Source organism: Myotis nattereri, assembly GCF_964212035.1.
Source record: "Myotis nattereri genome assembly, chromosome: 1".
NCBI classification, from domain to species: domain Eukaryota; kingdom Metazoa; phylum Chordata; class Mammalia; order Chiroptera; family Vespertilionidae; genus Myotis; species Myotis nattereri.
The window spans coordinates 29,076,571-29,100,574 of NC_138075.1; the positions used below are offsets into that span (position 1 = coordinate 29,076,571).

The following is a 24,004-nucleotide window of genomic DNA, read 5'->3' on the forward strand; positions in this document are numbered from 1 at the left end:
GGCTGCGCGGAGCAGGGGGGGGGGGGGGGGGCGTGGCCACCCGCTTCCCGGAAGTGGATGAGAGCCCGCGAGAGGCCGCGGGCGGGAGGCTGGGGCTGGCGGGCGGCCGCCGCGCTGGGCCCGCGGGGTGCGTGCCCTCCGGCCATGGAGGACGAGCTGAGCTTCTCGGACATCTACGGCGGCCGCCTGGCCCTGCAGCGTCGCCACTACTCGCCGTCCTGCCGCGAGTTCTGCCTCAGCTGCCCGCGGCTCTCGCTGCGCTCGCTCACCGCCGTCACCTGCTCCGTGTGGCTGGCGGCCTACGGACTCTTCACCCTCTGCGAGGTAAGGGCCGGGCCGCCCCTCCCCGCGGTCGGTGCCCGGACGCGATGTTGGAAGGGTCTGTGGGGTCGTGGGGTCGAGCCCGGACCTCGCGGCGGCGGACCCTCCTACAGTCGTAGGGCCGGCGGCGGGAGCTCGCTGGCGCTGGGGACGCCGTCCGCTGCTGGACAGCTCTTTCCATTACGGCCCGTGCAGGGTGTGCCGGTCCTTCCTCCCTCCCTCGGGTCGCTGCTGTGCTCTGGTTCCAGCCCGTACACACCGGGTCCTTGCACGACAGCCTCAAACAGCGGTTCTCAACCTGTGGGTCGCGACCCCTTTGGGGGTCGAACGACCCTTTCACAGGGGTCGCCTAAGACCCATCGGAAAACACATATATAATTACATATTGTTTTTGTGATTAATCACTATGCTTTAATTATGTTCCATTTGTAACAATGAAATTGGAGGTCACCACCACATGAGGAACTGTATTAAAGGGCCGCGGCATTAGGAAGGTTGAGAACCACTGGCCTGAAAGGTCAACTTCCATGCGCCTTATGTAGCGCACGCTCCCAGGGATTCAGCTCCAAGGGGCCCGAGAACTGTTCGCGGATCGTCCTCCGGTCCCCTCGCGCCTCGGGAGCCACTGCTCCCCATACCTCCTCTGTGGTCGCGCAGAGGCTGTCGCTGGCGCCTGGTGTGTGGGCTTGTGCAGGGTGTGTATATACACACACACACACAGGTTAAGAGCTTCACATGGACAGTTCTTCCTAATCTGTTTTTCAAGGCAGTCTAACTCCCCCTCTTCCCAACCGCTCCCCCAGCTTCAAGGACTTTCTAAAGAATTATGACATTTCAGAGATGGGTAGGTTTTTTAAGCTCCATTTCCAGACCCATTCCTATTGTCCCAGATGTTTCCACATCCCTAAAATGGAATCGATGCCTGCCACGCCAGCTCCTCAGTATTGTGAGGGTCACGTACAGTGGTTTTGTGACAGCCCTCAAATGAAAGGAATCACCCTCATTGCCTTTTTCAGTTTCATATGGAGTGCCCTGAATTGAATAGTTTATTTCAGGAGTGATCTGGTCAGAGTAAGTACAGCAGGACTATTTATTCTTTAATTTGGATATTGCTTCCATTACCGCATCCTTTACTGCACCCATTAGCTGTTTTTGCCATTCAAGCAAAGATATATGCATAATTAGGACTGCCTTTATTTGTGTCAAGTTATATCTAAAAGTTTCTTCATAACTCAGTTAAGTTGCCAGAACAGTCCTGCTCCTCCCCCCCCCCCAAAAAAAATATTTAATTTATAATATATGGTCATGTGAGGAGGGAACAGATACTTATTAAATGCCCAGTGGAACAACAAATTGAAGTTTCTCTTGCTCTCTCTCTATTCCTCCCTCCCTCCTTCTGTGTCTCTATAAAAATAAATTTTAAAAATGTAAAGGAAGGTAGTTTCAAAGAAAATCAGAGCTGGTTAATAGTTAAAGTGGTAAAAACAGATCTTATTCAGAAACCATGGCGATAGGAGAAAAAAGACCTCAGTATATAATTGGACTCAGTTCTGAATACAGCATAGACAAATGGGAATTTATAGTCGAGGAGCAGGGTGGGGGTCAGTGGATGGGAAATTACTAAAAGGAAACATCAGGGGCTAAACTGACTTGACAGGATTCGTGCTGAAGACCAGTCAGGTGGGAGTTCTCTCTAAACTGACTTAGCAAGATTCTTACTACAACTGGGCAACGTAGGCCCAACAATGATGGACAGCAGGGTCAGGGGCTTAGAAGAGCTTGACTAGAGTTAGGTCAAGGAGTGCACCTTGTCAGTCAGTCACAAAGAATAATAAGACACTTCCTGCCTTTAAGGAATGCCAGTCACAAATTACTGAATCTCTTTTTATTCCAGGCCAGTGATTTTTTTCAGGTGTCATCCTTCTATATAATAGCTTATGGAAAAAAGAAAACAGTGCCTCATGAGAGAAACACACATCAATAGAAAAACACATTTCAACATCAGAAATGATAAAAGGTTGTAAATGTGTCTTAGGATCAAAGGAATAAATGTCATCTTGAGCCCTTAACACATCGGGTAGTCATATCAGTTCATCAGTCAGCCTTAATACATCAGTTAGTCACAACCCAAAACAACTAAAAGAGTTCTACATGAGAATATCTCTGTTATTTTCTGTTAACAAAACAAGATGTCAAGAGGTAGGAGGGCATAAGAGGCTCAGTAGATTGTTTTGTTTTGTTTTCATCTTGGTGTACTCTACTTGTCCTCAGCCTAGCTTTCCACATGGTCTAACAGAGTCCATAATAGTTGCAGAATCAAAACCTCAGGATTACCTGGCCAGTGTGGCTCAGTGGTTGAGCATTGACCTATGAACAGGAGGTCACAGTTGGATTCCCAGTCAGGGCACATGCCTACTTGCAAGCTTGCTCCCCAGTAGGGGTTGTGCAGGAGGCAGCCAATCGATGATTCTCTCTCATCATTGATGTTTCAATCTCTCTCTCTCGCTCTTCCTTCCTCTTTCTGAAATAAATAAAAACATATTAAAAAAAAAAACAACCCTCAGGATGTAGGGACCTTATTTTCCTTATATCTCTTTTTAGATGGACTTGGTTTTCCAGAAACCCCTCCAGGAGATCTTCCCTCACATCTCATTGGTCAGAGTTGTGTCATGTGTCCGTTTCTAAACCAGTCATTGGCAGGAGTGGGAACCAATCATGATTCACTCGAAGTTCTATTAGGAAGGAGTGGTTGGGTTGTATCTCTTACACGGTGTGAAGCATTTTACAATTGCTCAGTCTGTGATTTTGCACTACATATTATTCTGAGCGAGTGTGAGAGGAAAGGTCTGAGTCCTTAAGTTGCAGTTTTGGAAGAAAAATCTCTGATGGATATTTTGCTGATAGAGGTTCTCTTCCAGGATCTGTTTGTTGTCTGTATTTCATCATATGCTTTCATAGTTCTACAGAGCACAAATGAAAGTGATTTCCTCTTCCTCCATGCATGTTCCTCTTACCTGTTCAACTCACAGCAGAACAAGGCTCTTCCTGCATTGCCTAGAGTTGACTTATTAAACAGTGGCGTATGCAGAAGACCATCTGGTAATCTTACTGCCGGTGTCTGGCTCTCTCTCCAGAACAGCATGATCCTCTCTGCTGCCATCTTCATCACCCTCATAGGCCTGCTTGGTTACCTCCATTTTGTGAAGATTGATCAGGAGACTCTGTTAATCATTGATTCCCTGGGCATTCAGATGACTTCATCCTATGCCTCTGGCAAAGAAAGCACCACCTTCATTGAGATGGGCAAGGTGAAGGATGTTATCATTAATGAGGCTATTTATATGGTAAGTATGCAAGTGGTATCAGGCCCCTTTGGAGGGGTAGCCCATGGAGTGTGCCTGAAGTTGAACTGTTTTAGTACCTGAAGTATTAGATGTCACAAAATTAAAATTGAGGACTCTCTGCTCCAGTACTTGCAGTGTTTCCTTTTGGTTATGTCCAAAACCATAAAAGTGACTTCTATTGAAAAAAGGTATGTCCTTTTATATTATCTATTTATTTATTTTTAGAGGAGAGGAGAGGAGAGGAGAGGAGAGGAGAGAGAGAGATTTGTTGTTTTTCCATTTATTTATGCATTCATTGATAGATTCTTGCATGTGCCCTGACCAGGGATTGAATCACAACCTTGGCATATGGGGATGATGCCCTAACCAATGGAGCTACCCGACCAGGGTGTCCCTTTTTAAAGAGACACAGCAGGTGCTCATGGGTAGGGTGTCAGCATTTCATTTTATTTTTGGCTCAGCTTCAGAATCATCTCTGGTGGTGATTGTTGCATGAGAATATACTTCTCCCTCACTTCAAAAGCTATCAAGAGTTCTACTTAGAGATAACTATTTATGAAAAAGTTTTAGCCATCCCTTGAAGAAAAAGAGACAAAATGAGTTTCACTTAGATCTCTGCTATTGGTGTATTTTCTTACAGCAGAAGGTGATTTACTACCTTTGCATTTTATTGAATGACCCGATGGAACCAAATGGGATATCCCAAGTAGTACCTGTCTTCCAGGTGAGCACAGAACACTTGGCTTAACTTTCTTCTCCAAAGAAATCCTCTTCCTCCACCCCGCCCCCCGCGCGTATCCATGGCTACTTCTGTACAGTAGCAATGTAAACTCTTGTTGTCAGGAACATATGAGGATACCTGATGGCTATTTTTAGTGAGAATTAGGATTTTAGTTCTTTCAGGAGCTCCTTTTTTAAAAAAAATATATTTTATTGGTTTTAGAGAGGAAGGGAAAGGGAGAGAGAGAGAGAAACATCAATGATGAGAGAGAATCATTGATTGGCTGCCTCCTGCACATTCCCTACTGGGGATCGAGCCCACAACCCAGGCATGTGCCCTTGGGCAGAATCGAACCTGGGACCCTTCAGTCCATAGGCCGGTGCTCTATCCATTGAGCCAAACCAGCTAGGGCTCAGGAGCTCCTTTTGAGGCAAATACAGGCTTTCAGAAATATTATGAATTTACACAGATTTTAGGGAAAAAATAGATAGCAACTTCTGCCTGTAAATCACTATTCATGTCCTTGGGCTGTCAGTCTACCAATATGATTTTACATAGATGTTACTGATCTACACATACTGTTACGGTATACACTGTTTTGTATCTTGCTTTTTAAATTTGACATGCATCTGCAAAGGCCACTGTACTTACTAAAAAATTTATACCATCATGTCAAGTATCAGTTTATTTAGCCACTCTATTGCTAACTTTTGAAATCACATCCTAGGGTATTTTTTGCTCTTCTAAAAAACCACTTATATAAACATAATTGTAATAAATTCCTTTATAGGTGTATAATTCACATCTGCAGTTTACTGCCTCACTGCCCTGTTTCTCAAAGGATTTAAGGCAGCTAAGCTAAAATTCTTTTGCATCATAGTTCAAAATTATTTTATTAAAGTTTACGAATAGCTTCATGGATTTTTACAGTATTTGAGATTTGGCTCTAGAGATTGGACAACTTCATATACTTTGGGGGGATTTGTGTTTTTCTAGTCTTGGCTAACAGTGGGTATAGCTTCTTTAGTATGTCGGTAAAAGAATTAAAAATTTTAAATTTGTACTTTAAATGACAAAGACTTTTCATATTTCTTTGTATCTACCTACTAATATTTCTTCTTGTTTTAAACTATCCATACCTCCTCTCTTAGTTAAGTAGAATGTAGATATTGATTATGCATTTGTAACAATTTATGTATTTGGGTAGCAAACTTTTATTGCATATGCCATCCTCATCTTTTTCCCATTCTGTGGCTTTCTTTTAACTCAGTTGTATTACATTTCCTTATGCACAGTATTTGTCAATGTTGACATGTGAAGCTGCCCTTCTTGTCTCTGAGGACTGTCCCACAGCTTGTGACACTCCCCAGGAGGGTCTCCTTGTTAACCCTCTTGCTTGCCCTTAGATGGAGATCATGAAACTTACACAGATTATAAACTGCCTTTGAGATCTGGCTTTGCAGAATTCATAGGCTGGGCTGAGGGCCTGGTAAGGGACTCTTCCAGCAAGGTGCTGTGAGGCCTGCACTCTGCCTCTGAGCTCCCACCTGTGCCTGTAGACCCCTGGGTGTGGGTGAGTGAGGTTGCACAGGGATGCGCACGCCTAAGCTCTCTTGTTCACCTTGACTGTGCCTTTCTTCCCTTTGGCCTTCAGAGTGCCAAGCCCCGGCTGGACTGCTTGATTGAAGTGTACAGGAGCTGCCAGGAGGTCCTGGCACACGGGAAAGCCACATCCACAAGCCCATGAACCCCAGCATTCAGAAGGCCAGGCTGTCTTCCGTGGGAAAGGACTCCTAAGCCCTTGCGCTGTATTTTGCTGTATTTGCGGTGTTTTTTGCTGTAATCAGACCATCATGTGGACACGGCCCTAGGAACCAGGATGGATGCAGTGGATCTGAGAGCCACAGAGCAGGTGACTGGAACTCAGCTCACTGTGTGATGTTGAGCAAAGTGTTCCTGGTATTTCAGGGCTCCCCTCGTAAGGTATGTGTACATTACCAACTGAGAGGAGACCGTAAGAAACGGTTTGTCCAAGGCCATGTTGACAAATAGCACTTTGCGAATTTTCTAAGCACATTCAAGTTGACTTTTTGTTGAATTTTGTGGAGCAAGACAATGGGAAATTGATATCAGATCTCTTGAGAAAGACAATTTCCAGCTATATAAAAGTTAAGAAAATAGTCCAGCTCTTCGGGCACTGGGTTAGTGGGAAGAAATGTCCCACAAGACTAGACTCTGTCCCCCTAGCTCCTTTGTCTGTATAGGGTTAAATATGATGAATCTCTAATAAACAAGTCTCCTTCCTAAACATGTACAGTAATTGCCTGGTTCACAGACACCTGCTTTTGACTGACAAACATGAATGTGGCATTTCAGTCAGGGTATGAAGCACATTAATACTCTTGTTACTCAAAAACTTCTTTTGTTGCCGAAGCCGGTTTGGCTCAGTGGATAGAGCGTCAGCCTGCGGACTGAGGGGTCCCGGGTTCGATTCCGGTCAAGGGCATGTACCTGGGTTGCGGGCACTTCCCCAGTGGGGGATGTGCAGGAGGCAGCTGATCGATGTTTCTCTCTCATCGATGTTTCTAACTCTCTATCTCTCTCCCTTCCTCCCTGTAAAAAATCAATAAAATATATTTAAAAAAACAAAAACAAAAAAAAACTTCTTTTGCCGAGAGGAATGAGACAAAAGTCCAGACAGAAATTTGACTTTGGTTTCTAGGAACATGTTAAAGAAGGATAAACATGCAAACTATAGAAGCCTTTGTTGGTAAGACAGTTTCTTCTGTATAAAATTCATAAACTAAGAAAGGATTCCTGAAGGATTGGGAAGGAGAGAGGGTGGGGGAAATAGCTTGACCCCCAAATTCAGTATGAACACAGCTCTGTTCTTTGCTTTTTCTTTGGGATCCTAATTTTTTTTTTTTTTTTTTTTAGTTTGTTAATCTTCACCTGAGGATATTTTTTCCCATTGGTTTTTAGAGAGTGTGGAAAGGAGAGAGGGGGGGGGAGAGAGAAAATGAGAAAGAACTGTCGATGTGAAAGAGACACTCTGATTGGTTGCCTCCAGCACATGCCCTGACTGGGGCCAAGGATTGAACCTGCAACCCAACTATGCGCCCTTGACCGGAAATTGAACCCAAGACCCTTTGGTATGTGGGCTGCCACTCTAACCATTGAGCAACACAAACCAGGGCAGATCCTAATGTTTTTAAAACTCCCAGGTGGGTAATATCCTCATGGGCCTTAGAGACACTCAAGTATCACAAAACTAGAGATGTCATTTCTGCCTTTTACACCAGCCCTGGAGGGGTTCTTCAGAAGTCTGTGGTACGTGTGATGTGTTGATGTGTTCCAGGTAGGAATGTCCCAATTAGAACCCAAATGCTGGGCGAAAGGCAGGAACAGAAATGTTTGACCAAATACAACAGGCTAATTTTTAAGTTGATAATTTTGTATGGGCCGAGAAGGATGTAATAAATACCCAAATGGCTGTTGGCAGAAAAAAGGTTCTCCACCCCTGGTGTAAAGGATGAGAGGGGAAGCATGCAGGAGCTGAAGTGCTCACATAAACTAGTTCCAGCCGAGTGGTTCTGCAACACACACACACACACACACACACACACACACACAGTGTACATTGTCAGGGTAAAATACCCACACTTTGTCAGGGTAAATGCTAAGACCATACAGTTTTCAGCACTTTATTGACATATGATAAGACTGTCTTAGAGCTATGAAATAAAACTCCATTTCCAATGTTGGAAAATCAGAGTACCAGTGAACTCTTTCGTCTTTCTTTGTTAGGGGAGGGTGGAAACAAAGAGCATCTCCTCTGCACTTAACAGAAGGTCTCAGTGGGATAGGGCGATACTGGCATCGTTAGGAAGGCAAAAGGTGGAAGCAACATTCAGTTTCTGGGACAGACATCACCTGTCCTCTGTCCTCAAACTAATTCCCAGCAGAAGTTCGCCAGAAGTCCTGAGGAGCAGATCCCAGGCCCTCAAGCCCCAAGGGGTCTCCTGTTTCTGACTCATTCTGGTGGCTCCCAGAGTAGCAAAAAGCAGAGTGCATTTGCTTGGTCTTTTGAAGAGCAGGGAAACGAGTGATGGCCACCTCGTCCTACAGCAGTGAGCACAGCCTTCACTGAGCCCTGTCCAGTAGTTAAACGGAGACACGAGGAGGCCAAGTTAGACCTGCCCCTGCCTTAGCTTGTACCCAGTTGGGCTTACAGTCCAGTGTGAGGAAGAGCAGCTTTGATCTCGGCAGGGAGCGCTCCTGTCCTACAAAGAGGAGCTGCTGCCCCGGAGGGCGGGGCACTGCGGGGCACCTACTCACGGGCAGTAGGGGAGGGAAGGCCTCCGCTCTTTTCCCTCCAGCCCTGCCAACCCCTTTCCCATCTGCAAAAGGAAACCTAGTTTTAGTGAGTTCTAGGCTTCTGTCAGAGTTGGGGTGAACGGGAAATTTTGGTCCTCAGGATTTGAGGATGTTGGGAAAACTTCAAGTATAAATCCCCACATAAGGACCGTATACAGTATACAACAGATTGGCCTCCCCGAGGGTGCCAGTGGGGAAAGCTCTGACGTACGGCACTGATGCCCTCAGGAACCAGACCTCCCTGTCTGTCTAGAAGCAGGCAGAATCCAGCACTCATACTCTGGTGGGGGGAAAAAACAGTGGTTTTTATACTGGGCCTGGCTTTTTAAAAGTTGGGCCCTGAAACATAAGGCACCTAGAGAATAGAGGCTTCGTGGACACTGAAGTACACACTTCACAGAACAAACCAGGGCGGGCTGGGGAGGGTGCTGGACCCATCACAGTAGTGTCATGCCCCAGGATTCGTATCTCCAACCCCAGAGGCCCCAGGTGGCGGGGAAAGGGGCAGGAGAAATATTCACAGCAACGTTGGCCCCTTGGCAGCCCGTGGAAGAGAAGCAAAGAGCTGTTGTCCGGCCAGTTCCCATGGCTGGTGGGCAGCAGGTAGCTTGGTGGGTGTGTTCACAGTTATGGAGCAGTGGCTCATGTAGCTGGCCATGAGGAGGGTAGCCTCTGCAATCTAAGGAGACAACAGAGACATGAAGGACATGAACTAGCCTTGGCTCGAACACTGGCTTTCTCTCTCACTAGCTGTTATACAGGGCACATAACCTTCCTGGGCTTCAGTTCCTTTCTCTCTTAAAATACCCACCTGGGAGAAATCGTCCAAAGGGGGTCATTACTGTGCGGTTCAGAGGCCCAGTGAAATGGCCCCTATTGGTCTGGAGGTCCTGTGAGACGCACAGTACCCTGAGAACAGGCGGCACTTCCTCTCTGGCTCCAAGCTGGGGCAGGGGGCCTCCCTGGAGCAAAGGGCCCACATATCTTCTCCTTTGGCAGGGGTGTGTTAAAAGGAGGAGGAGATCTGGCAATCTCCAGCTTTAGGATCAAAGCAACAGGGTTTCCAGGGAACTCTCGGAGTCAGGAACCTATAAATGAGGACTTAGGTTTCTGAGTCTTTGTAATTCTTACGTCGCTGTACTGAGAACATTGCCTGTACTGAGTGGGAATAAAGCCCTTAAGGCAAAAGAGGTCTTTGGGCGGAATTAAGACCTGAAGGACAGGGGAGCATGTGCAGACTGTCCCACTTGAGGACTAGTGTTGGGACAGCAGAGCCCAGGACAAGGTGAGAACATCTTGAGGGGGCAGCTGCCCTGGTCCTGCTGCGAGGAGAACAGTGAGTGAGCACCGAACCCAGCTCCAGCCTGCATGGCGCGGAGGCTTGAGAGCAGGAAAGATCATGTGAAGGGCGCAGAGTAGCTGGGCTGAGTGAGTGCCCTTCCTAGCCAGCCCTCACTGTCTGCCCAGCAGTGACTGCCGAGCAACTCCACCGGAGCCCTTTGGAGCCATGATCATAGGCCAGGCCGAGTTTCCTTTGGGGCAGGGCTCTTCCAGGAGACGGTCACAACCCCAGCTTCCTTTCTCAGCTCCAAGCCCACCTCTTCCTACATTACAGGTCAGAGTAAAATGTTGCAGGAACTCTCAGACCCACCTTGGGAGCGGCCATCCGGAAGGTCAGCTTTTCAATGTGGCCTTTTCCAGAGCTCTGGTCTGGGATGGATCTAATCACAAGCATGAAGTCGTCCCGGCAGCCACCAAAGGTCGTCACTGAAGAGTAGGGGTAGGTGACACGCACTTGCTGTGGGAAAGAGCTGGTTAGTCCTGGGGAAACTTTCCCCCTGCCTCTGAGCTAGGAGCCAGCATCCCGTCTCTTCTGAGCACAGGAGCTTAACCAGGAAAGAACTCCTCAGTGGTCATAATCTGGAGATACACATCTCCGATGTCTACATGCTGTGTCTAGACTAGAGAACAGCTGTGCTTGGGCAGGGGGTAGGGAGAGGGGGGCGGGTCACTTCGCTCAGGCTTTTGAGTCCAGAGAGAAGAAAAGACTATCAGGAGAAGGAGGGGATCGGGGAGCCAGCCCTCCTCCTTCCTTACCATCGTGTTGTGGTCCAGGATGCTGACACCATCCTCGTTCACAGCAATCCACACCAGAGGGTTCTCCTTGGAAGACAGCTGTGCAGGCTGGGGAAACAGGAAAACCCCATCAGACGCATCCACAGCGATGGATTCTGAACCATGAGAGCTTTGTTAGGAAGGCACACGCAGGGATCTGCTGGGCAGTGATTTCCAACCTTTTCCTTATCTTGGAAAACAAAAGATGGCATTTGTGCAGCATGCTGGAGAGCACAGGAGGCATCTGGCCTTGGGGCTCTGGCTACCTACTAACAATCGCGAGCAGGAGGAGATCACAGCCTATCCTGCCACAGCCCATTGACTGGGAAGCTCTGTGCGCAGAATAGAGCGTCCCTGGCTGCTCTGTCATGGGTGTGGGGAACAGACTGTTTTCTCCCAGCTCTGACACTGACAGCCCTCCACCCACAGTCTTTCCCAGCTGGAGTGCATCTTGCTTCAATCAATTTCACAGGGACTGTAAAAGAAACAGGAAAGCAAAATACAATCTTATGGGCGACAGACCCTACAAGTAAGAAAAGTGGCTATTTAGTGGACAATTCCTGGAACGACTGTTTTCGCTGCCAGCGCTGCAGTAGGGCAATCCCCAAAAGGCTGGGGAGGTAGGCATGTCACCTTTTTCAGTAGCTTTCCCCAACTTCCCATACCAAGTGGGATCCCGTGTTATATGCCTTTATAACTAGCTGATCCTATCTTTTTCCCCCCAGGGTAGCATTGAGAAAGAAGTCAATAAAGGAAAGATGTGGGACACCCAGAAAGAATCCTGGACCCAAAGCAATGAATCACAACTGCTCTGGACCATGGAATGGGGTATAGGTCAGAAATGGGTGGAAAGATAGCGACCCCTGGTGGTTGCTAGTTTGCAGGCAGGCATTGCAGACTAGACTCAAACATGATTAGGGACTATAACTCCAAGAGATACTTAGGGCATTCCTGAGGGCGTGGTCACCACTCCTTCCACTAGAAACCACTTGCACTTACCTGAGCAGCAAAGAGCTTAGCACCAAAGAAGGGCCATTTCCGGGCCACGGTCAGGTAGATGCGGATGCACTCAGGAGGGGAGCAGCCTTGCAGTGCTGCCCACTTTGTGGTCAGCTGATCTACTAGGTACCTGGATTGGACAGACGGAGAGAAACGGTGCTGGTGAAGTGCCAACATGTTCCCATGGCAGCTCTGAGACCTCCCCAAGTCCGCAGCCCGCATCTCCCACAAGACCCCGTAAGACAGTGGTTCTCAACCTTCCTAATGCTGCGACCCTTTAATACAGTTCCTCATGTTGTGGTGACCCCCAATTTTATTGTTACAAATTGAACATAATTAAAGCATAGTGATTAATCACAAAAACAATATGTAATTATATATGTGTTTTCCGATGGTCTTAGGTGACCCCTGTGAAAGGGTCGTTCGACCCCCAATGGGGTCGCGACCCACAGGTTGAGAACCACTGCCGTAAGACCTGGTAGCCTACCTCAACTTTTCAGTGGGTGTCCCGTATCGGTAGCGCCTTGGGTAGAACCTGTCTAGCACCTGCTGTAGGTGGTGCTGAGCCTTGGAAGGGGGTGTGCCCCCAGGGCTTGGCGAGAGATGCCTCTCCAAGTCCCCAAACTCTACCTGTGATAAAAACACATGGAAGCTTACAAGTCAAGAATATGGACATGGTGCGGGTGGTATGGGCGTAGTGGTGAGGGTGGGCTGTTGAGAAAGGTGTAATAAACCCTTTTTTTCATAACTTTACTGGGGAGGTGTAAATGGATGTGAAAAAACACTTCTTGTGAACTGGCCTTTTATATCCAGTTTCACAGACACTAGAGATAAACAAACAACCTTAGGGTCCTGGAATATTAGAGATTATCTAATCCAACTTTCATTTTCCAGCCGAGGTTAAGTGTCTTAACCAAAGACACAGTTAATTAGAGGCAAACAGGGAAAACAATGTAGAAATTCCGGCTTCCAATCCAAAAATATGGGACATAGGATTGAAGATGCTACAGATCCTAGAGTACAGCAGGTCCTTGAAGAACAGTTTTGCTCAATGTCACTTCATTATAATGTTGATGAGATGTTTTGCTTAAAGCTGTAGAACAAGTTGATGATGCTAAGTGAGGACTGACTGAACTGTGTATCAGAGAGTTCCAAATGTGGCCTTTGGAGTCAGACACCTGGCTCAAATCCCAACTCTGCCACTTACCAGCTTTGTAATGCTGGTCAGGTTACTTAAACTCTCTGAGCTTCAATATCCTCACCTATTATGTGGGGATGAGAACTAAATAAGATAATATATCCTATATAATAAAAGGCTAATATGCAAATCGAATGGCGGAACAACCGGTCACTATGACATGCACTGACCACCAAGGGGCAGATGCTCAACACAGGAGCTGCCCCCTGGTGGTCAGTGCACTCCCACAGGGGGAGTACCACTCAGCCAGAAGCCGGGCTCATGGCTGGCGAGTGCAGCAGTAGTGGTGGGAGCCTCTCCTGCCTCCGCGGCAGCACTAAGTATGTCCAACTGCCGGCTTAGGCCCACTCCCTGCTTAAGCCATCAGTTGGACATCCCCCGAAGGCTCCTGGGCTGTGAGAGGGTGCAGGCCGGGCTGAGGGACCCACCCCAAGTGCACAAATCTCATGCACCAGGCCTGAGTATAAGAGGGCCTAAACCAGCAGTCAGACATCCCCTGAGTGCTTCTGGACTGCAAGAGGGTGCAGGCTGGACTAAGGGACCCCCCCAAGTGCATGAATCTTGTGCACTGGGCCTCTAGTATAAAATATTTAGCAAGGGGTCCTCTATAGAGTATTTAATACGTGTTTATTATATTAAAGATCAGTTATTAGAGAGAGAGGGAGAGGAGGAGAGGGAGGGAAAGAGAGAGGGAAAGAGGGAGAGAAAGATAGAGGAAGACAGACATTGATGTGAGAGGGAAACATCGATCGGCTGCCTCCTGCACGTACCTTCCAGGGATGGAGCCTGCAACCCAAGTATGTGGCCTGTCAGGGAATTGAACCAACAACCTTTTGATACATGGCATGATGCCCAACCAACTGAGCCAGACCGGGCAGGGCTAAAGATCAGCTATTATTATTTCCCCTTCTTTTTCAGCAAGTAGATCTATGGGAACCATACAGGTATCCCAGATACCTTTGGCAAGATGGCCTCCTAAAAGTAACAGGGAGAAGAGTCAAAGTCTGAATGTGTGTTCCTTTTCTAATTCTAGTTAAAATGTTTGACAGCTTTAAATACAAATGTTATGGCATACATTTATGCATTATTTAAGAACATACTTAGTACAACCCTGTGGGGGTAGGTTTGGCGGTATCTTTGTTTTCAGTCACAGAAATGGAAACTAAAGCACAGACAAGTAAAGTAACGTGGCCAACATCTCAGAGCTTGAAGTGGCCAGGACTCAAACCCAGGCCTCTGGATTCCCGCCCACAGATCTGCACGCAGCCTGTGTGTGCAATGAGGAGCTCCGCTGGGTAAGGAGCCAGGGGCAAGGCCACCCTCTCCTCTGGCACCGCCCTCCTGCAGAATCTCCTGCTCCAGGCTGTGTGGTGCATTCCGCCTGCGAGTCCAAAGGTGGTGCCTGACCCTCCTGATTCCCAAACAGACCCGTACCTGGGCCATCAGGGCAGCCATCTCCAGAGCCAGCTCCTTGTTGACCGGAAACCTCCCGGCCACGATCTCGCCACTGGTCTGGAAGGCAAGCAGCAGACGCTCGCGTTCCGTCTCCCCTTTGACTTGACCCCGAAAGTACAGCCTACAGGGAAGAGGGCGAGAAGCCAGGTCAGCTGGGATCCCAAAAGGACAAGGTCATCTTGGCATCTGTTTTATCTTGACTTCCAAAGAAAGAAATGACTCTTTTTATACCATTTCTAAGCCTATTTTCTATTGCCTCCAAAATATTTAAGCAAGCATGCCACAGAGCCCATAGTTCTCATGGCAACAGTAGCATGTGGTTAATTCTGGATACACCATTAGACTTACGGGATTTGATGAAGGGATCTGGTACCAGGAATCACAACTTATTAGGGAACTGGATGAGTTAAGAAGCCAAGAGACTAATGGAAACTATTTGCCTGGAGACATAACTGGGATGGAATTTTCTTACTCAAATTGGTAAAAAGTCAGGATGCCTACTTCTGTATTCCCTGGAATTGGTATAGGAGCAATTTGTTTCTAGCCTTAAATTTAGTGCTCATACAAAATCTCCCTCTCCTAAGGTAACACATGCAGCCATCTCATGAGGTTGGTCTGTTTTCTTGGTATGTTTGTGTGTGTGTGTGTAAGCATGCATGTGTGTGTACATGCAGTATAGGGACTGAGAGCTGAGCTGCCCAGTCGGCCTGGCTCCCCAGCTAATGAGCACCATGCGGTGCTGTATCTGTGGGCCTCCTGCCTGTGCACCCCAGGCGCAGCCCTCACGCCAGGCCCCCCCCTTGGGCGTGCTCAGGACCTGCTCTTGTACATCAGCCTCACGACACGTGTGCCACCCTCAGACTTCCTGGAGTGCAGCTCCTTCAGGGCTTGTTCCCACTTGGAAATGGCATCGCAGAGCTTGAAGAGGCAAAGACAAAAGTCAGAAAAGCACCTGGTGAGGGGCATGAGGTCCAGGCAGGGCTGGCCTCGGGCAGAGCAGCAGGGCAGAGTGGAGTAACTGTCCTCCATGGAGAGGATGACCTACGGGGCCAGGACCCCAGGTGCCTGCGCTTCCTCACAGACTTGGCGTGAGCAGCACAGCAAAGCTTCCCCTACTGGCCTTAACATCTGAGCGCCCCCCACCCCGAGGCAAGGCAGGCCCCAGTCAAAAACCATGGCCTCACATCACCAGCTCCCATTCCATCCCACCCCACTCTCCTCTTCAGCAAATACACCCAGAGGCCTGCTGTGTAGCAAAGCCTTGCAGATGCCCGACATTTACAGAGAAGGCATGTAGCACAGTGTTCCCAGCAATGGTACAGGACTAGAGGCCTCTGTCCTGCTGCCATAAAGAAAGCAGACGGACCCAAACCCTCACAGCAGCTCATCAAGTGCTACAGCACATTCCCTCAAACACTTAACACGCACCACGGCTCTAATCTCAGACCACAATACAAGACAGGTCCTCAGTCCCATTCAAGAGCCTTTCAGACCCAAGTACCATAAGGACCTACTTCCTAAAACTGTGGCTGAACCTGTAGGCACAGCACAGGCCTGGCAGACACAACATCCAGGGACTCTGGGCATGCAGGTGCCCACCCGTGTCCCTGTGTGCGTGTGTGTGCGTGTGCGTGCAACCGGCAGGCTCAGTCAGGCTGCTGCTGAGAAGCTCCTCCTGTCCCTCCCACACCAGCTGAGCAGCAGCTTCCCCTGGATGCTGCACAGCCACCCCCGGGAAAGAGGGGTAAGGGCTCTTCTCTCCAGAGACAAGAGCACAAACATCTTTGTCCACATGAGCACGTTTTAGGATGGCATAGAAGTGGGGGGGGGGGCACCTTTGGCTCAGCACCAAACAGGCTGTGACACCGCCAGACACCCAGCAGAGCAGGCTTTTCCCCACCAAAACCCCGAAGCCAGGCGGTGGGACAGTGGGGCTCAGGGCTCAGCGGGGAGGCGGCCACCTTGACTCTCCCCTGCAGGCAGTGTTCCAGGGGCCGGCCAGACGGATCATCTGTGAAGAGGGCAAAGCCGGAGTGGGACGGATTTCTCATGCCTGTCTCCTGGTTCAGCCGCTGGAGGAACTCATCAACTGTGGAGGAGCCGTCGAAGCCCACCACCTGCAGGGGAGAGCACAGCCCCAGGGGGGCTTGCTGAGGGACGCCCACTAGGGCTCGCGGAGGGGTCTGCGTGCAGAGGTGGGAAGGCTTGCCTAGAAGGAGCAAGGGCGGGTGCAAGGCCCAAGGAGACGTCCGTTCTGTATTCACACGCGAGGGTGATGCCTCAGGGATGAGCCCGCCCACTGGCGACGAACCGGCATAAGCCCTGTGTGCCCTTTACTCTCGCTTTTTTGGAGGCCCTTTCATGCCATCTTCTTGGTCAGTGTCTCAGTTTCTTGTTCACACATGGGTTCGAAGCTGTACTTCCAGGACATCAAATAGTGGAGCGCTTTTGCGATTCAAGCTCCTCCCTCCTGCCACACTGGCACTAACCCCACTCCCACCCCGAAGTCCCAGGCCCATTCTTTTGCTGGTTTGCTTGGCAAGAATCTGCCAATCCTCGGAGGCTTAGCACCCGCCTGGCCTTAAGGTGCTCCACTCTGGAAGAGACTCAGGACAGGGCACACGCCCGCCCTCACCTGGTAGGTCCCGTTGGCGAAGTGCACGGGGATGCTGAAGGGCAAGGAGTGGTGGAAGGGGTTCCGCTGCAGGATGGACAGCACTTCCATGCGCGACGGCCGGGCTTCCCGCTCCCCCGTCTGCAGGGTCCGCTCCACGGCCCGCTGGCAGTACATGGCATACTGGCCAGTTTCATTTCTAAAAAGACAGGTGAGGAAGGGATGCCACGGAACCCACAGCTCCCTGCCGCCTTGGTTCCCTGCCCAGACCCGGCCAGGACCACGTCAGCCGCTGAGGCAGGCTGTGAGCCAAGCCCTGAAGACGGGCGTGGGGTATTAACTTGCCATTTAGGGCCTATATGAACATGGCCACAGAGAATGACACTTTGGGAATAATCCGGAGGCAACAGCCCCACAAAACATCCACGCACACGTGAACTGGTGTGCAGAAGCCCAGGCCCGCCCAGACCTCCACGTGTGTGTGTGTGTTTACAGCCACCGGTGAAGCCCCCATGGCCACGGAGCAAGTCTCAGAGGGTGGGGGGCTCTGACCCCGGTTTCCCTGTGACACTGAATCATGCCACAGCGGGAGTGAAGGAGCAGCGGGGAAACGGCGCTCTCTCACCTGGGGTCTGCGTGGCGCTGGAGCTGCTGCTGGATGTACCAGAGGAAGTGGTGCTGGGGCAGGAAGAGTGGGGCGCACAGAGCCAGGAGCTGCCAGCACTGCAGGGCACAGGCAGCGTGGGGTGAATGCTGGGCCCGCAGGCCCCGCCTCAGGGCCCTGAGCTGCAGAGCCTCCGGCACTCTCTCCGAACCCAAACCGGCGCCCCCACCTTCTCTGGGTACCAAAGCCAACTTGGTCAGGCTTTGACCAGAACAGCAGTCACACAAGCTGACGGCACACAGACTCATCCAAAGGGGCACAGGGAGGGCAGCTGTGCCGAGGCGGCTCTGAGCATGCCCACTGGCTACCAGGCTCAGGATACCTGCGTCGTCACCTCCTCCCGTTTCCCGCTCCTGGGCAGCCCTGGCCAATGGCTCCTGTCCGCTCTTCACCGGGGAGCCCTACCTGCATGAGGGAGTACTTCTGAGGCGGGCGGCAGCTGGTCTGCTTCATGAGTTGGCAGTAGATCTCGCTCTGCAGCTCAGGGTGAACCAGGCAGACCTGCAGGGCCCTCTGGGCCAGGGACACGTGGTAGTCCACAGAGGCGGCTTCCACGGGCACGTTGATGAAGAGCTGGCAGCACTGGCAGGGACATGACAGAGGGCACTGGCAGGTGTGGAGACAATGAACAGCCTGGGCCGCCCAGGGCTCGGGGAGGGGGGGAGAGCTTGTTCACAGGGAGAACGTTTCTAAGAGGGAGCACTGCCTGGGAGCACTGTGCTTGTGGGGAAGGCTACCTCGGGCTAGAATCTTTCCTTCTTTAAATGTTTCTATTACATAAGCAAGACATAGTCCTTTTCTAAAAAGAGAATATTCAAGACAGGCACAAAGAGCATTCTAAAAGAGGCCAGAATCCCTCAGGTTCAGAAACAGCACAGGCCTGCCTTTTCCTGTCCAGCTTCACAGGCTCCCCCAGGCTCGGGAATGAAGGCCCAGAGCTTCCGCCTCCCTGTCCTACAGGACGTGGAGGGGACCCTGTGAGACTCTGCCCCTCCTCTGAGATCCTTCTGCGGGCCCCCCCCCCTAACTGCATGTTCTCACCCGAGGATCACCATGGCGGGCAGGACTGCGTGGGGCAGAGCCTGGGCACATGGCGAGGGCGCCCCGCCCGGGGGTGGGCCTGGGCTCCGCTCCCACTTTACCTTGAAGAGCTTGAGGGCCTCGGTCTGCAGGGCCTCGGAGGGCAGGGTGGTGAGGGAGGTGTGCAGCCCATCTTTGCTGTAGCACAGCATGGGGTCCCTCCAGAGGGGCGAGTCTGCCAAGGCACAGCAGCGGAGAGCAGCAGCCGTTACCCCTGGGCGGGAACTCTCCTCCCAACCCACCCCTCTGATCTGCGGGGAAGACGAGGTTCTAACTGTCTGGGGTCCACGGTGGTGCTGGGCTTACACCTAGAGTGTGGGGCTCACAAGCACAGCTCACAGGAAGGCGGCTACTGCTCTGCTCGTGGGGCTCCACAGCGCGAGTGTGCGAGGCGTGGGCATCTGAGCGCAAGCCTGTGTGTGCAGGGAGGCCCGGCCCGCAGGGTCAGGCCTGGACGGAGGGGTGTGTGTCAGCCTGGAATAAACAAGCTGTGGCACTGAGTGGAGGGGGGGTGGTGTGTGCTGTCAGTGCCTCCGGCTCCTCAGAATCAGTAGCAAAATAAAGACCCAGGGACCCAGGCTGAGGTGAGGCTTTGCTTATTACAACGCTCACTATCGATTCGCCAGCGACCTCCTTCATCAGTCCTCTCCCCGCCAGCAAAGCTGCAGGGAACAAAGTACAACACTGGCCCGGGTCACGGGGCCGCCTGAGGGGTCACCTCAGGGCCTTCATCGGAGACAGGGGCCCCGAGCTTGGGACGGGGATGCCCTTCTGCGGCTCCGGCGGTTTTAAAACAGCGTCAGGGTCCAGCAGTGCTTTCTTTGGGGTCCTGACCAATCCCCCGCCACCGCCCCGCAGCCCGGGCGGGACAGCCCTGCTGCCCTACCTGGGTCTCCTTCCGCATCCATCAGCTTGCCAACGAGCTGCTCATAGGCGGTCCCCACCTTGGCGCTGCTGCCCCCTGCGGCCACGGTGAGATGATACAGCCACGTGTCCTGGAGGAGGACGGAAGGCCATCTGCTGGGGCTGGGTGGGGAGATGGGGCAAGAGCTCCCAGGGCCTTCCTTGAAGGGGCCACACCCAGGGGGGCTCAGCTGGCTTGGTGAGCAGAAGCCCGGGCCACCCGTGTCTGAGAGGAAAGACCTGGGATCGAGTGAACACGAACCCAGGTTTCTAAGGTTGTGGTTCTACCTCAGGGAAGAGATGGTCGCTGGGAACAATTCAATATAAGGAATATTCCCAACCAGGGACTGCTAGCTGCCAAGAAGTCCAGGAGGGAAATAAACGTGAATGTGGGGAAGATGGGGGCGACGAGAAGCACAGGCCCCAGCGCGGCCTCGGGGCCCGGCCGCCCTTGCCTTCTCCTGCTCGGTGCCAATGAGGAGGTAGGTGGGGCTGTGCTCCGGGGGGTGGATCACCAGGGTGCAGTGGGAGGAGAGCAGCCGCCCGGTTCCTCCGGCCTCGTAGTCCTCATCTGAGTCGCAGGATCGGTCGACTTCCTCTACGTGTGCGTCCTGCACGGGCAGGTGGCCCAGGGGTCGCTGCGGACATGAGGCTTCCGTGAATGGGAGAGCTGGTGCGGGGGGTGGGGTGGGGGAATAGGGGACTCCTCTCTCGGAACCCTCGGCCCTGCAGGGCTGGGAATTGTGCATGAGGACAGATACAGGAGGAAGGGGACGAGAGCTCGCTGGCTGCCTGCTTGGGGAACTGTGGCCTGACCCCACCGTGCCGGGGCCATGCTCTGCGGAGGGAGCCCGCCAGCTGGCTTTGCACTGGCTGTGGGGTTACGGGGTAGAAGGGAAAGTGGAGTCCCAGGAATGGGGTCTGGGGGGAGAGAGAACGGTGCTGTCGGAGGCCGGGAGTACCTTGTCCTCGTGGCTCCGATAGTAGTAGAAGGTTCTCCCGACGAGAGCGCACCAGACCAGCTTGGAGTGGCCATGCTTTACCTGTGAGGCAGAAACGAGCCGGCATCACCAGAAGCTGGGGGCCCCGAAGTAAATCCGGGCCTGGCAAAGGGAAGCCACAGGGAGGCAGACGTCAAAGTCCCTGGTCAAGCTCAGGTCCTCAGTGGAGACGCCAAGACTCCCCGAGGGAACCAGCCCTTTCACAGCGAGGGGCCGCAGTGGGCCCCAGGGCATGCCCCGTCCAGGCCAATGGGGGTCCTGTCCCAGGAATGTGACAGGGAAGAGCCTGCGTTAGCAGAGGCTAGAGTGGTAGGTAAGCTGAGAGGAAGGGAAGGACAGGGAGGCCAGTATAAATGGTGTGGTGACCGCAGGCGCACACAGAGGGGACTGAATGGGACGCAGAGGCAGAGAGAGCTGCGAGCACCCACTGAGCGCGCTCCGACAAGCCGCTCTGCCTCCTGGCGGCTTTGGGTCCAGTTCCCATGCTTCCTTGTTAATGTCCTCTCTTACTTGGGGTTAACATGTGCTTCTCCGCTCTTTGCAACCAGAAGAGCCCTCACTAAAACGTCTTCAGGGCAGGCCTGGGATAGTATACGTTTTTTAAGTGGCCACACCTACCTCGCTTAGGTCCCAGCTTCCCACTATTCATACTGGTGGGTTCTGGTTGGGGTGGGGGACCCCTAATGACCTCAAAATGGGCACATTCCTCAGTCTTGAGAACAGCTGTTGTTCTAACAGCCAACCGTGTTTCCAGGGAACCATTCCCCACCCCTGTGTGGTCAGACCGTGTTTGAGGCCAACCAGCTAATCCCTGTGAGGAAATCCCTGGAGGAGCTGTGGATCAGGAGGGGACCCAGTGCCCCTTGGCACTCCCGCTCCTGAATCCCGACTCTCAGAAGGCCCACCTTCCTCCCCCACCCGCCGCGGCCATACCTTGGTCAGCCAGCCCTTCACGGTGGGCTTGGTGCCCCCCTGAGGCAGGGCTGGCGGCCCAAGGGCCTGGACCTTCAGCAGCCTCTGCAGCACTCGGATCCACTCCTCCAGCAGGCAGGGCGAGTCCGCGGTCAGGTAATAGGTTTTCTTCTCAGAGACGAGCTGTGCAGGAGGGGGCCGGGGCGGGGCCGGGAGACAGGAGGGTAGAATAACAGAAACTGGCTCTGGGTGGCACAAACCCCAGCGCCCACTGGCCTTCCTGCTCCCCACCCTGGTACTCGCCCCTCCTTTTCCTCCTCGTCTCGCTCTCCCTGTCTCTCCTTCCTTCACGCTCACATTCTGTGTCCTCTTCCTTCCTCGGACTCACCAATTAGGGTCACACCCAAGTGTCTTTCACTCACGCCCGTGTGGCCCCACCTCTGTAGCCATCACAGCCACGTCCAAACCAGCACCTCTCTGCCTGCGATTCTAGCTGTTAGGACCCTGCTCACCTGGAAGGTCTGTGCACCCTCCTCTCGAACAATCTGGCAACGGGAGTTCAGTTCCACTTGGCCTTGAGGTTTCCGGATGATATCACTCTGTAAAGAAAGGCATGATCTCAAGTTAGAGCGGTGGTTCTCAACCTTCTGGCCCTTTAAATACAGTTCCTCATGTTGTGACCCAACCATAACATTATTTTCGTGGCTACTTCATAAGTGTAATGTTGCTACTGTTATGAGTCCTAATGTAAATATCTGATATGCAGGATGGTCTTAGGCGATCCCTGTGAAAGGGTTGTTCGACCGCCAAAGGGGTCGCGACCCACAGGTTGAGAACCGCTGCTCTAGGTCATGGCTAAGGAGAAAGTGATTCCACGCTTTCCTGGGCTATGCATGGCGGGTAACGTGTTCTGCGTCCTGGTTCTAGCCAAATGGAGCAATGGTCAGACATGGGTCCCTCGGACCCAGCTCAAAAAGTGTAGATTGAGCCTTTATTTCTTTCCTTTTTTTTTTTAAATTTTAAAAATACTTTAAATTACAGTATACAGTAGGTCCTCGGGCTACGTCGGAGATCCGTTCCTACGGCGCGACTCAATGATTTAGCCGTTAGTCGGAACCCACCTACATAAGCACCTACGTCACTCACATGGAGCACACACACAGCAGTAATGAAGTGAAACAGTTAAAAAAATTTAAAAGAAAGACAACAATTCCTAACCTTTACTTGTGGTAAATAAATAATAAAAAACATAAAGCACCTATGTACATACGTCGAAATGACCGAACTTTTTTTTTTATAAATAAATGGGAGATGGTGACGTAACCACGAAACGATGTACATCAAGTCCGACTAACCGCGGCCTGTCTGTGCAGTCAATAGAACTTTGTATTAGTTTCAGGTGTACAGCGCAGTGGTTAACAATCACAGGCCTCACAGGTGCTCTGCTGACATTTCCAGCCCCACCTGGCACCACACACCGCTATTACAGTATCACTGTTCTCCCCAGGCCAGTGGTCGGCAAACTGCGGCTCGGCAAACCGCGGCTCTCGAGCCACATGCGGCTCTCTGGCCCCTTGAGTGTGGCTCTTCCACAAAATACTGGGTCTTCCACAAAATACCGACTTCTGTGCATGGGCCACGAAGTTTCAATCGCACTGTACGTGTGCGCCCACACGTGGTATTTTGTGGAAGAGCCACACTCAAGGGGCCAGAGAGCCGCATGTGGCTCGCGAGCCGCAGTTTGCCGACCACGGCCCTAGGCTGTACTTTACATCCCTGTGACTGTTTTGTCTCCCATCCAAGTACCAACCAGGCCAGAACCTGCTTCGCTTCCGAGATCAGACGCGATCGGGCGCGTTCAGGGTGGTATGGCCGTAGACCCTGTGACTGTTTTGTAACGACTAATCTGTACTTCACCTTTCTTGCCCAGCCCCCCAACTCCCTCCACTCAGGCAACCATCAGTCTGTGCTCTGGATCTTTAAGTCTGTTTCTGCTTTGTCTGTTCGTTTATATTGTACTTTAGATTCCAAATTTACGTGAAAACATGTGGTATTTGCCTTTTTCTGACAGACTTAGCATAATACCCTCTAGGTCTATCCATGCTGCCACAAATGATAAGATTTTGCTCTTTTTAGACCGAGCCTTGAAAACTGGGTCCAAAGCCACCAAGTTATTACTAAGCTATAAAGCCCTTAAATTTTTTCTACTACATCCTTTATATCTAGTGTGGCAAATAAGTGGCTCATATGTCACCATTCCCATTGCCAGTGCCACTGTAGACATTACTCATCGATCAAAG

The 24,004-nt window shown here is 51.4% G+C and overlaps 2 protein-coding genes across 3 annotated transcripts in view; one reads left to right on the forward strand and one right to left on the reverse strand.

The window, feature by feature from the left end:
• Positions 1 to 82: 82 nt before the first annotated feature.
• On the forward strand, positions 83 to 7,025 carry PIGH (phosphatidylinositol glycan anchor biosynthesis class H). 2 transcript variants are annotated; one of them, XM_081088225.1, is made up of 4 exons: positions 83 to 324; positions 3,456 to 3,665; positions 4,306 to 4,389; positions 6,041 to 7,025. In XM_081088225.1, the coding sequence occupies exons 1-4, from the start codon at positions 145 to 147 to the stop codon at positions 6,131 to 6,133; spliced, it is 567 nt and encodes a 188-aa protein (XP_080944351.1). In that variant the 5' UTR covers positions 83 to 144; the 3' UTR covers positions 6,134 to 7,025. The 2 variants fall into 2 exon arrangements, with proteins under 2 accessions (XP_080944351.1, XP_080944350.1); XM_081088224.1 differs by having other exon boundaries at positions 4,309 to 4,389.
• A 304-nt stretch (positions 7,026 to 7,329) lies between these two features.
• PLEKHH1 (pleckstrin homology, MyTH4 and FERM domain containing H1) overlaps positions 7,330 to 24,004 on the reverse strand; it is a gene marked incomplete at its 5' end in the record, with an annotated part of 44,984 nt that continues 28,309 nt past the window's right edge. Inside the window, 17 exons of the mRNA XM_081088245.1 lie at positions 7,330 to 9,442; positions 10,415 to 10,561; positions 10,861 to 10,947; positions 11,878 to 12,007; positions 12,365 to 12,507; positions 14,510 to 14,651; positions 15,348 to 15,448; positions 16,492 to 16,647; positions 17,166 to 17,343; positions 17,770 to 17,867; positions 18,214 to 18,390; positions 18,951 to 19,063; positions 19,775 to 19,883; positions 20,247 to 20,429; positions 20,754 to 20,834; positions 21,726 to 21,887; positions 22,217 to 22,303. Coding sequence (XP_080944371.1) covers positions 9,281 to 9,442; positions 10,415 to 10,561; positions 10,861 to 10,947; positions 11,878 to 12,007; positions 12,365 to 12,507; positions 14,510 to 14,651; positions 15,348 to 15,448; positions 16,492 to 16,647; positions 17,166 to 17,343; positions 17,770 to 17,867; positions 18,214 to 18,390; positions 18,951 to 19,063; positions 19,775 to 19,883; positions 20,247 to 20,429; positions 20,754 to 20,834; positions 21,726 to 21,887; positions 22,217 to 22,303 — 2,256 coding nt within the window. The 3' untranslated portion in view covers positions 7,330 to 9,280. The remainder of the gene's footprint in view (positions 9,443 to 10,414; positions 10,562 to 10,860; positions 10,948 to 11,877; positions 12,008 to 12,364; positions 12,508 to 14,509; positions 14,652 to 15,347; positions 15,449 to 16,491; positions 16,648 to 17,165; positions 17,344 to 17,769; positions 17,868 to 18,213; positions 18,391 to 18,950; positions 19,064 to 19,774; positions 19,884 to 20,246; positions 20,430 to 20,753; positions 20,835 to 21,725; positions 21,888 to 22,216; positions 22,304 to 24,004) is intronic.